General features: G+C 36.3%; 1 protein-coding gene across 9 annotated transcripts in view; it reads left to right on the top strand.

Moving 5' to 3' along the window:
- TTC7B (tetratricopeptide repeat domain 7B) overlaps positions 1–12465 on the top strand; it is a 146552-nt gene that overhangs the window by 113912 nt on the left and 20175 nt on the right. For 7 of the 9 annotated variants that reach the window (XM_074824933.1, XM_074824931.1, XM_074824930.1 and 4 more), the window contains one exon: positions 1011–1213. The exons of 1 other annotated variant lie outside the window; for it this stretch is intronic. In XM_074824933.1, coding sequence (XP_074681034.1) covers positions 1011–1213 — 203 coding nt within the window. Of the gene's footprint in view, positions 1–1010; positions 1214–12465 lie in introns of those variants that run through there. One more of the 9 variants, XR_012623327.1, reaches the window with a different exon arrangement.

Here is a 12465-nt window from a genome sequence, read left to right as displayed (position 1 = left end):
AATTACTTTGAGGCTCAATTTTTCTAGGGTCTATACCAACATAAATAGATAACCCACCTGAGAACCTTTAATATATTTTTCTTTCATTTAGTATCTCTTCTCCCACTCTTTCAGTAAGAGATTAAGGTAATCCAGCAGGATAGTGAAATAGCAGTGTTCAAGAGTGTTACAAGAGCTATTGAAGGCAAATACTTCCTCTGTTTTTAGTTGTTAATCACTTACTGAACGAACCTTTTTTTCCCTGTAGTCAATCTGATTTAGACAAGTGTGTGTCAGGCTACTCAACTGCTTTCATCAGGAGTGCTTTATGTTAAATTAAATATATCTGCTTTTTTTTTTTTTTTTTTTAAGCTACAGAGTTAAATATTCTTAGCTCCTGGAGGATATCTTGGATAAAACGCTTGGAAATACCAACAAATTTTATCAGATCAGAATGCTGATTAAGCATTTCACATGTTCTGCTAACTTAACCAGGAAACTTTTCATATCAAATAACATTATATTTCTTTTAAAATGCTCTGAAGTAGGAAACTTGGAACCAGGCTTGCCATTTAGTGGTTGGTAGCTGGAGCAATTCCTACTGCTCCCTGAAAATCCCATAATTAGTTGTGTTCTTTTACCTACTGTAAGGATCTCTGTGTGCTGTTTTTTGTTGGGGTTTCTGTTCTTAAATAGTACTGGAATACTGGCATGCTCACATCTTAAAAATAAAACTAAAATTTAAAAAAAAAAAAGACCAGTTAAAAATGGCAAATTATAAAGAGTCTTCTGGTGATTAAAACAGTCATTTAGAGGTTCAAACTCCTATTACATTTGGAAAAGCAACATTCCTAAAAGAATAATTCATTTAAAATAATTTATGTAATAATTTCTCTTAAACTGCGAAGTTTTTTGACGAAAATAGCCTTTGTTTAGAATGAAACTATTTACAAATACAGCACAAGTGACAACATCTAGCCATGATACGATGAAGCAAGAATCGTTCATCGGTCCTCACATTTCTTCCACAGCTGAAGTCTACATAGGAATTGGGAAGCCCGCTGAGGCCACGGCATGTACCCAAGAAGCAGCTAATCTCTTTCCGATGTCACACTATGTTCTCTACATGAGAGGTCAGGTGGCTGAACTTCGTGGAAATATCGATGAAGCTAAACGCTGGTATGAAGAGGCCTTATCTATTAGTCCTACCCATGTGAAAAGCATGCAGAGGCTGGTAAGTCTTGAGTCCATTTTTCCAAGTACTTTTGTCTCAATTTATGATATTGTATTGTGAAACCTTAACTTTGTGCGAGGAACCCATAATTTATGAGTTTTCTTATTAGCCAAATAGCTTTGGAAACAGTCTTTTCTGCCTTTTTATTCTCTCTTCTGTGTGTGTTGGAACATAAAAAGCATCTGCAGGCATATAAGACTATTTCAGTCCTAACAGAGACTGCAGAAAAAGAAGTCATTTGCATCTGCCTAACTTTCAGTGCTGTTGGGCAATAAGGATGGCTCATAATAAGAGAAGAGTTAGATACTGTAGTCTAGAGGAAAGACCAGTCATTCTTCTAATTCCAAACTAAAAGATGAATTCTATGTGTTGATTGATTACCTTCATGCTATATGATTTCTTGGTTTTTTTGAAAGGTAGAGAATCAGTCTTGCTGTCAAAGGAGTGTGTAGCTTTAAGTACAAAGGTACCCTCCCCAGCATAAATGCATGTTTGTTTATATACTTCATATATATGTACATGTATATATTCTGTGCTTACTGTCTTAGAAAAATCACTTTCTTTTTTTATTCCAGATAGGGCAGAGTAGAACAGCTGCGATCAGCTTTTTACCCCATCTTTTTGTTCAGAAGTAGAAGCTGGTTTCTGCCTAGGTGCTTATGAATTATTCAGAGAAATTTCTCGTGCATCCCTGAGGGAAACATACGAGACAAAAGATCAGATAGGAAGGCAGCACAGGGAAAGTTTTTTGTTTCACCTTTTCAGCATTTCAAGATATTTGAGCCTACTGACAAATGCCAAAAGGTTCCTTTTTCTGAAGAAGCAGGCAGTCGACCTAAAGCAGTGCAGCTCAGTGAAAATGAAAGCTTATGTTTTTTCTGGGTATCTTGTTGCCCCTCCTCTGAATCCACCTTTGAATAGTCTGTAAACACACAATGCTCTTCAGAATGACTGGGAAATTAGCTGCCTTAAGAGGCACGTGAGATGAAAAATACTGTGAGTCCAATCCAGGTTCCCTTTTTATGAGCTTTTCAGTTGAGTGTAAGCTGGAGGATAACTCTTCATTTCACTGGAATGGCCAGTCCTTTTTAGGCATTCTTAAAATTTAAAATTTTGTTTTTAAGAGCTTTCTTTATTACTCTAGAACTTTTCTCTACTAAGATGTTGTTTTGAATAGATGCTGAGAGATTTATACTGTTTAAATACAAGTATTAAAGATGTATGCTATAAAAATACTTGTCTATGTAATTCCTTGTGGGGAAAAAGTACAAGATTCTGTATCCTTCTTGATCTAGTGACTATTGCAAAAAGTATTTGCAGGAGGAAGTTTGCAGTGTTTACTCTTGCCTCTGTGTATAGATGAATATCTGTACATCTCAACACTTTGTGTATATTTACCTATTTATTATAAAGAGATATGATCTTGGTGGCAGGGGAGCTATAGCAACAGCACTGTGGAGGTACCAGCCTCTATAGCAACACCTGAAACATTAACTTGTAATATTTGTATTCACAATTCTAAGCTGACAATCAGTTTATGAACCAAAGTTCTGTGAAAAAATACCTTGTTTTCTGTGATAAATTTGGTATTTTAAAATTATTTGATATGGCTTTCTAGCAATGCTTAGAAAGCGATATAAAATGCTACTGTTTCAACATAACAGTTACCTTAGAGCTTAGATTTATTTAAATAAGCTTTAGTGAATTTCTTGTTTTGGGCAAATAGCAAGTATATAAAATGCAAGAAAGCATGTAGCATACATATCCAGCCCTGCCTCTCCAAATAAAACTACTTAAAATAGTTAAACCTGAAATCAGTTTTTAAAATTTCCTGATGCTAGTGGTTTAGAAATGTGGATCTTTGATTTGAGGTAGTTTGTAGTTGTCCAGAGAAGAAGAAAAGCCAAATAAAATACTAGTTTATATTTGTATGAACAAGAATGGCTTGTTTGGAATAGGCAAGATTTCTCCTTTTATAATCCATCTTTTTAATGATGATGCATCACTCTGGTGAAAAGAATGAAAAATTAAACTTAAAAGCTTTACTGTTTTTCCATACAACTTTTTGTCCATAACTCTCTTTAAGTACTTATCCCTGAATATGATCTGCTGTTTCTGCAAAGAAAGAGCCTTATTAATCTAAATTACTGAAGAAGTGTGTGTAGAAAGACTAGAAAGTTTAGTCTTGTGGCTTGAGAACTGATGTGCTTCCTCTTGTGAATTGTAGCACGTCCTATGCTTTGGAGTTTCTGCCTGAAGACTTGATTTGTCCGAAGTGCAGACTCCATATTCTGTTAATGTGACCATGAAGACATGCTCTTTGCAGAAGTCTAATGTATTATCTGAATGCAGTTGCCTTTTATTGTCTGGTATGATCTGTTAAAAGACTATATTTTTCTAAAACTACAGTTTTCTAAAGAAACAAGTTATTAATTATGCTGCTGTCTCTAAGGTCTTCACTGATTTGCTCCTGTTTTAAAGATTTACTAAAATGAAAACCAGGAGGACTTGGCAATGGTGTGAAAATTGGAGTAGTTAAGAGTGATGGAAGAGATCTGTTCACCAACAAAATGATAATGATAAATGGGGGTGTTTGGAGGGCAAGGTTAACTCTTGCTGTATTTGCCTTAGTAATGAAATGCCTAAAACTACGTGACAGCAAATGGTGGGGGCTTGATCCACGAATAAATGACAATTTGTTTAGCTGTATTCTGTATTCTGCTTAATTAAACTTCCTGTGAAATGGAACTGATTGGGTTATACTGTTACATTACCTAAGATGTGTGAGATTCTAACAGAGACCTGGCTGCAGGGGGCAGTGTGTTTGTGCGTGTGCTCACTGCTATTTCAGTCCCTTCTAAAATGTTGGGGTTTTTATTAACGAAATCAGCTGAACAACAAAACTAGTTCTTTCAAAGAGAAATGCTGTGAAAATTCTCTTTAGTTGTTTGTGCAACTGAATTATTCCTCATACAGTTAATGTTTAAATCCATACATTCATCCACTGTGTTCTGTTAAGCAATTCTGATTTTAAGTTCTGCCTTCTTCTCAGGTGCTATTTTTTACTCTTTGTCGCTAACTGAAATTTTCTCCAAGCCAGGGGTTATACCAGCTTGCTATTTGACTAGCTCTGACTGCTCAAAGGATGTCAAGAGTGAAGCAGTAACATGTCAGTATCAATTAGGTGTACTTCAGAGAGAGCAGCAGCAATGCTTTTGAACAAATGCAGTGTCCTTTCTTGTTTTTAAGGGTTGTATAGTGCACTCAGGGAAAACAATGCAAAGTTGTGGTCTAAAGGTTTGAAATACTTCAGTTTGTGTTCTGTATTTCAAATAGCTTTTTATCACACCCAATGAAATTTAGAATTTAATTACTAAATTAAAAAATGATGATTTGCACTCCAATTGAATGTCCTATATGCTTGCTTGTCACCTGCCTGATTTTGGCCAGAATGGATTTATTTGCACAACTTTCTCCATTCTCCCTACCCTTTATCATCACCTCCAGATTTCTGCATTACTGCTGCCTTCCTGCTTTTGTCATTGTTTTCCTCCCCTGTGAAAAAAGAATAAACAGTCTTTTATCTCCTGCAGTCAGAGTGCTGTTGTGGAAAGTGGCCCTTACTGTTAATGTCTGAAAAGTCCTGAAACAGGCCACCATTCAGTAATGCCTGAAATGGCAATGAATATTTCAAACCATTGTCCAGGAAACAAATCTGTATATTCTTTCTCAGGCTGAAAATTTCTTAGCTAAAGGTAGCTTTGACATGAAATAGTTTTTCCAGCATCTCTATACCGTTACAATCCTAGAAGACTCTAGTATTTTTTGAATATTAAGTAATTAATCATAGCACTTGCCAGTTAATCCTATTAGTAGCTTCGCTTCTAAGAGTAGAAGACTAAAACAGAAAGGGAGAAATTACTTATCCAAAATTACTCATGTAGAAATTAGTTTTCAAAAAGCATTAACTTAAAGAATTACATTCCCCACTCCACACTGTTAGATATCTGTTAACGTTTCCTGTAATTATGCAGAACTAAGTCAGATCTGTTAAGGCTTAGATTAACTATGTGCGCTTTACCTCTCAGTTATAAATATGTTGTTATTTATTTCTAACTACATTACCTTCTTACATTTTTTTTCAACCCAAAGACACTTTGCGAGAAAGAAGCCTGACAGTACATATGGGTAGTGTATGCTTATGAGCCTGTCAAGGATGTTGAGCTGACTCAAAGAAAGGAAAAGCAGAGAAGACTAGAAATGTGAGTTGACCCTTTTTGAAGGGGTCAGGGAAGTTAAAGAAGAGAAAGACTAAACACAGTCACCCAAACTCTTTTCTTTCAGTGAGACAGTATTCTCTAGTAGTCTTCCTTTCATAACAAGGACCTCATCTGGGGAACATGCATTATAATGCATTTGATTTTCATTGCCAGGCTGCTATACTGTAAAAGTTGTTGGTTTAGACCACATGGGCTTATCCTGAGCACATTATGCTGGTTCTTGTGGGTGGTTTGTGTTGTAACTGGTTACCGTAGAGCTAAATGCTAATGCCAATCACAGTGCTCGTTGGACTTGTTCTCCAAGTGCATCCTTATGCACACAGTGGTTGAAGAAGAATAGAGAAATAATGGTAATTGGCTTTGTTAGATTTGTTAGTAAAATATTGTGGATTTGCCCTTCAGAAACGTCAAGGTTACTTCATAGAAAGTAGAGAAAGCAAAACATGTTCAGCCAAAAACTCACTGCTCCTTACAGAAGGCATTTTACTGTGATCTGACCAATATGGATCTAAATATTTCAAGTAGTCGCATCCTGCACTCTGAGAAAACAATGGCAGTTCTACTTCCATTTTAACCTGGAACACGCCCATTGAGTCCAAGTGACTCAAGAACAATTTGAATACACTTTAAATTCTTCACCTGCCATGTGGCACTCACAGGTTATATTCTTTTCTGCATTGAAAATATTATTTCCCATTTTAGCCTTACCACAGAAAACCATTGGTGCTTAGTGCAATAAAAAGCATATAACACCAACTTGTGTAGTCATTAGCTTTTGAAATAAAACACAGTGTGAATCAAGGTGAATAATCAAGAAAGTTTGGTTTTTTTCTGTTTGTTTCAAAGTTATCTCCTTTTAATTTTTTAGTGTTATTAGTTCAAGTACAGCAGTTAACCATTTCATACTGACTGATATCTTAAAGATTACCACTGATGAAAGATCAGTAGAATTTCTTAATTCCTGGATGTTTTATCTGAGTTTTACAGTACTCTCTTAAAGCAGATCCATTTTTCAGTATTTTACAATAATTGCTAAAAACTTGAGTTTAAACTAGAATTCAGTTGCTCTTTTGGAAATAGAAAATGACTATAGGAATTTACTGCACTAATTTTGTTTATGACTTGAAGCTCACATTTACTCAAGCAGGACTATCTGTGCTGCTCACCTGAGAGCTGTTATTCTGAAAGTGTTGTTTTGGGGTTGATGAAACATAGGTCCTGCTTCATAAAAGACTTTCTTTTCACATTACCCTATATTTACTCCAAATGGTTTGAAGCGACAGTAGCAGGAGCAGATCGTTCAACAAGAAAATACCTCCACTCTTGGATGCTGTTCACCGTCTGAGAGTGAGCTCTATAAGGACTCTTCAGCAGGTTTCAACTTGTCTGTACTGTCCTCAGCTGACGACCATTACAAGAGGAATGCTGCAACTGGTCTTAAATTAGTTGTTTGGTTTAGACAATTTGTGAATATCTGAAAATGCAATAGTAATTTGATTTTGTGCAGCATGTACTGTTGTGGCACTGAATGGAACTGGACTAAAATGGAGGTTATAGTAGTGTAGTATTTGTTGGGAATCTAGTAGGAATGGTTAAAGCAGCTTTCTGTAACTTTTTCTTAAGTGTTTTTAGATCTATTTTTTTAATTAACTTTCCTGAGATTTCTATTTGAAAGAGTTTCTTTCTGAATTGAAAAAGGGGGGGAGGGGGCTGTGTTATGTTTGTTTGTTTGTTTTTACGTAGGGATTTTTGCCTGGTGTGTTCATCTTTAACTTTCTGTTTTCATCTGTTGTCATGTTATCTGTGTGATAGATTTTTCCAGTTTATCAATTCAGGTTCAGCTTGCCAGAAACCATTTTATCACTTCTGTTTGTTCCATTTTAAAAAATGGAAAACTAATTAGTGGTAGATGCTGGCAGAAGGAAGGGATGCTTTGGCTGGAGTTACTCCTCTTTATTTGGCAGGTCACGAATCATTCCAGTGTTTTTATTGTATTGTGTGGAACTGATAAAATTCTACCCATCAGATAATTCATCGTAATTCACTGTTGCAGCAGGTCAGTCTACAGTGTGCAGTATAAGTTGCTTCTCTTTGCTTGGAAGGTTTTAAGAATCTTTGTTTTCAATTTTCAAAACACAAGTAGTGTTCATCTCAAGCTTTGATTCATGTTTTATAGCATGTCTTTGAACTGGGTTCTATATCAAAACTGAGCTATTATCAATTCATTTCACATACAGCACGTAGAGATTAAATATCATAATGTGGTAGGTAGCGACCAAGTATCGTTTCAATTCAAGGAACAAAATCCAAAGATCACAATGGCCCAGTCAGGATCACAGCTTTGGGTTTGCTGGGTATCATAACAAAGCATCTTAGGAGGGACTCCCTGCCCTACACTGTCCAAGTAATTGACAGGCAAAGAGCTGGGGAACAAGAGTACGATCACATACTGTCTGTGTAATGGTAACAGTATTCCAGATACATATGTAAGATACATCCACCCACTTGCCCAGAGAGGTTGTAGAGTCTTGCATCCTTGGAGATATTAAAAATCTGACAGGACACACCCAGTCTAGGTGACTCTAGTTTGAGTTTGGATGTAGACAATCTCCAGAGGTCCCTTCCTACCTCAGTCATCCTGCGATTCTAGGAATGCAAGCAAAAGCTTTGTAGATACAGGTAATGATTTCTGTTGGACGACATGATGGGAATGCTTGTTTGTGGACAAAATCTTGTTACAGTCTTCTTATTAAGCAACATTTTTCTTATTTTTACCAGTGGTAAAATCTATAAAGCACAGATTTTGTTCATTCTTCCCCCATTTCAATGGTACATTACCCATAGCAATAACGGAAGGAAGGTGCAAAATATCTTTCTCAATGGTATTCACTGTCTTACTTACATGAATGTATAATATACACATATTTGTGTGTATAGATATATTCTCTGCTACAAACCTGCCTTAATATTTTGGATACATCGTATTGTCTTTGCACTGTGAAAGTGAGGTGCTGCCAAACCTAGTTTGGTACCTAGGTGCCATGCAACCTAGTTGTTCTCAACTGGTCGTTGTCTTGCAGCATTGCAGTACCCCGCAGTTCTGTAAAACGGCCCATTCTCTGATAGCTAGTTAATAATGATGCGGTTTTGTTTGTTGCCAGTCTGATATTTTTATAAGCTTGATTTGGTTGGTTTGGGTTTGGTTTTGGGTTTTCTTTAGGCATGCAGACACAATGCAACTCTGAGAGTGGCCAGTTGTTTCCAGAATATCTCCAGTCATGGTCCTTAAGCGGTTTGTTTATGCAATATGGTTGGGGAATGTCCATACAAAAGTGTCAGCGGCAAAACAATGCAACTCGAAAAGCCTCAGTTGGGATCTTCACAAATTAAGTTTCTGGGCTTCTGTCTCTCTTGATCATTTTTTCATGGGAGGTTCAAGTATAACTTAATGATCTGCATTGAGGCTTCTGTAGACAAAGATATGTGTAATATTATTTAAAGAACACAAAATATTTATGACTCTCTATGGTTGTTTACATTGGGAGTATCTCCTTGTTTCATAGTACTAAGTAGAGATGATAAACAAATGCTAGTTAAAGCATCTGATCACTGTATAATGAAAAATTGACTTTTTCAGGCTTTTTTTGTAGGTGTTAGAAAGGGTAATTCCTATTAAAAGTCTTTCCAGAGTCCTTATATCTCCTTATGCATTTTACCCTCTAAAGGGCTGACTGCATTAAAGTCATTGTCACTTGGGTTTTGTTAATATCCGGAGTAATCTTTACCTTTTCCTCCATGCCTTTTGCTGGGTAACTGGGCACCTAAAAGAGGATGGAGGAATAAAACATAGATTTTTACTAGTGGAAAAATACTAACAAGCAAGACTAATGCAACAGAATGAAAATGTCAGTAGTCTTAGTCCCAGTAATTCAGGATATTGCCAGGAGGCCTCGTGTCAGTAAAATGCTAATAGTTGCTCTTGATATTTGAGTTCTCCTTGTTTAAAAAAAAGAATAAAGTAGAAACAAGAGAAGGCCTGGAAGAAATTGAAAATGTGTGGTATTCTGTACTGTCCTCTGTAGTCTCTTACATACCTTTTCATGGATAATTATTGGTGCTTTTTTGCGTGGATCTCAGAAATACAATTTTTATTTTGCTCTGTGTAATTGCCTTTCAATATGAGAATTGCTTTGCAAAACACTTTTAGAATTAGGTCATTCTGCTGAAGTATGCACTGGGCTAATTGTGATTATTTTGCTTCCCTGGGCGTTTGTGCTCACTGAATTTATTAAAGTACTACTTTATAGCTTGAGCTGAGAACTTACACAGAAATCAAAGCTATATGACACCTGGTATGCATGGCTGTCTTTCCTGTAGTCTCTAAGGGCTTTTGCTTGTAGGCAACATCTGGCATGTAATTATTTATAATTGAATTTCATATAATTAATAAATATTTTTAAGGATTTATTTTGGGATAAATATAAAGAATGTGAAAAAGGCTGGAGAGAGCAGCCATGCTCAACTTTAAATGAACGAAAGGGATTTTATTTTCCTGTTCCCGAGAAAGGTTCTGTTGTAGAATTCTGTAGGTGAGAACTCATTAACTACAGGAAAACATTTGAGACATGACACGTGTTGTTTGGGGTTTTTTTTCTTTTCTTGTGCTGTATAATTTTGCATACTGGTGAAATATGACTAAATGCTACCATCAACAGCAGTCTGAATGAGACAAACTATTCTATGTGGTTTAGTTGTGGTTGTTAGTAAATGTGTGTCAGAACTTTGTAGCACTGTAGCCGAGAGTCTGAGACCTAGCTCTTTAGCAGTCTCTCTTACAATAACGTATTATTATAAAATTGCGCAGGAGTTATCAGTGCATGTAGTTTGCTATAAATCTCTTGCAGTTCTCAGGTGCATTTCTGGTGTGCTGATGAAATTACCTCTTGCTTTTTGCTTTACATCTATAACAGGGAGGCTTGACTTGCTTTGGCATAAGCCGTTTCCTGAGACAACAGACTGCTCTTGAGAGGACCGGGAGTTACCTAAGCAATTATGATTGCTTTTTTTCTGACTAGGAACTGTAAACAACTTGTTTGTAAAAATTGTGCTTTATCTTATCCTCATCAAGCAGAAAGTGGCCTACCTTAATGCAAAAGTAGACATCTGGAAGCAACTGTCCCTCAGGAAATGATTTTAATGCTTGCTTTTGTCAGGGTTATGTCAAACAGCTGCATTCCCCAGATAAGTTGTCTACTCTGGTACAGTTTTTTCTGCAAATCCCCAGTCTGGAACAGTCTTTTTATGTCTCTTTATCTCTCCAACTCATCTCATTTTAAATTTTATTTGAAGACCTCTTTTCCATTTACTGAAGCTTTACTTCCCTGCTTGCCAGTATTGTACCTAGCAGTCCTTCCTGTGCTCGTGAGTCTACAGCTTAAAGATGAATTGAACCTTGCACTTTGGAAAGATTCAACCAACGTATGGTAATATAGTTTCTCCAAGATTAATTTTCTTTAAACATAGACTGTTTACTGGTAGCTAACTGGTTTTAGATGGAGTTAAAGAATTAGCCTTTAAGGTTAATGCCAGGCTATTTTTTATGTCAGGATATTTTTTTTAATCTAGATGATCAAACTAACAGAGAAAGCAATTATTTCAGTGAGCTTTAACTCATTGGAAGATCTGAACTGTGTTTTGTCCAACTCTGAAATCTATGTTCCTTTCTAAGGTTTGATGGTTATTTTTCCATTATTCTTCATATTAGAGTATATTTTTTCAACAAGTAGCAACAAATGGTACGAAGAGAGTTATGTGCAGCAACTACTCTTCAGAAAGCTGCCATCTCTTGATTTCTCAGTAGGGGAGAGGAGACATGCTGTTTGGCCACCTTGCATACGGCATCTCACTAAAGAAGGCCACTGTTTTCTCTGAATAAAACTGACCGCTGTCTTCTGTAACTGGAGTTAGGGAATAGGAGATGGGAATGGTCTTTTAAGTAAAACCATTGTGGCCAAAGCTGGGCACTGCAGGAGCTCTTTACTAAAAGCCTTTGGATGACCTGCTTCTGTACTATAGCTTCATTGCAATCACGTTTCATCGTCACTCTTGATACCTGTGTGCTAAGACAATAATTTAAACTAAGATATGGCCTTAGACTGAACCTTGACATCTACTTATCACCAGTGGATAGTAGTTCTTAGCTAATTTTTATATTCTTGTGCTGCTCTATGCCATCTCTAGTTTGATTTGTTTTCCTATATCCAGCTATATTGAAACTTTGCTGAAATCCAGACAAATTAGTTCTACAAGTGGGTTTTGGGGGGGTTTTGATTGGTTTTTTTTTTTTCCCCGGAATTAATCTATCTAATCAAATACCGTACAGGCTAGCTTAGTGGCTCTAACCATTCCTTTTTTCAACATTTGTTCTAAGGCCTTGCATGTAATTTAAGAAAAATGAAACAATACTTTTCTTTCTGAAATACAAACAGTATACTACTTTTTGGTAATAAAAATTCTTACACTATTAATTTGGTAGCTAATGGCTGATTTATTTTATTTTTCATTTTTGTCCTTTTCTAGGACAGAGATAAATCCGATTCTCACAACTTGGTTATCTGGATCTCTCTGGTTTAGGTTTTACATTGGCTTGGAAAAGAAAATTCCTTTACTTATACTTTGAAAGTCAGGATGCCTTTTTAATTGCTTTTCTGCTGAGAATAAAGGATCTTTTCATGCTGTTGCTATAACATGATGTAATATTAACATCAACATTAAGGTTACAAGCCAGTGTCTTGGTAAACTGGTATTGATGCTGTACACTTGGCACTGGGATACAGTGCTCTGAGTTTCAATTTGTGTTAACTTAATTGGGTAGTGATTGAAAAGTGGTCAACCCTGCAGGCTCGCTGAAGCCATAGTAAGCAGACCATGTTTAACCTGCGTACTGGGTGAACCAGTATCAGAGGCTATGTT

The sequence above is a fragment of the Strix aluco genome, chromosome 4 (genome assembly GCF_031877795.1).
Source record: "Strix aluco isolate bStrAlu1 chromosome 4, bStrAlu1.hap1, whole genome shotgun sequence".
Lineage (NCBI taxonomy): Eukaryota > Metazoa > Chordata > Aves > Strigiformes > Strigidae > Strix > Strix aluco.
Note: the sequence above shows the minus strand (reverse complement) of the source record. Positions and strands in the feature narration are given on the sequence as shown.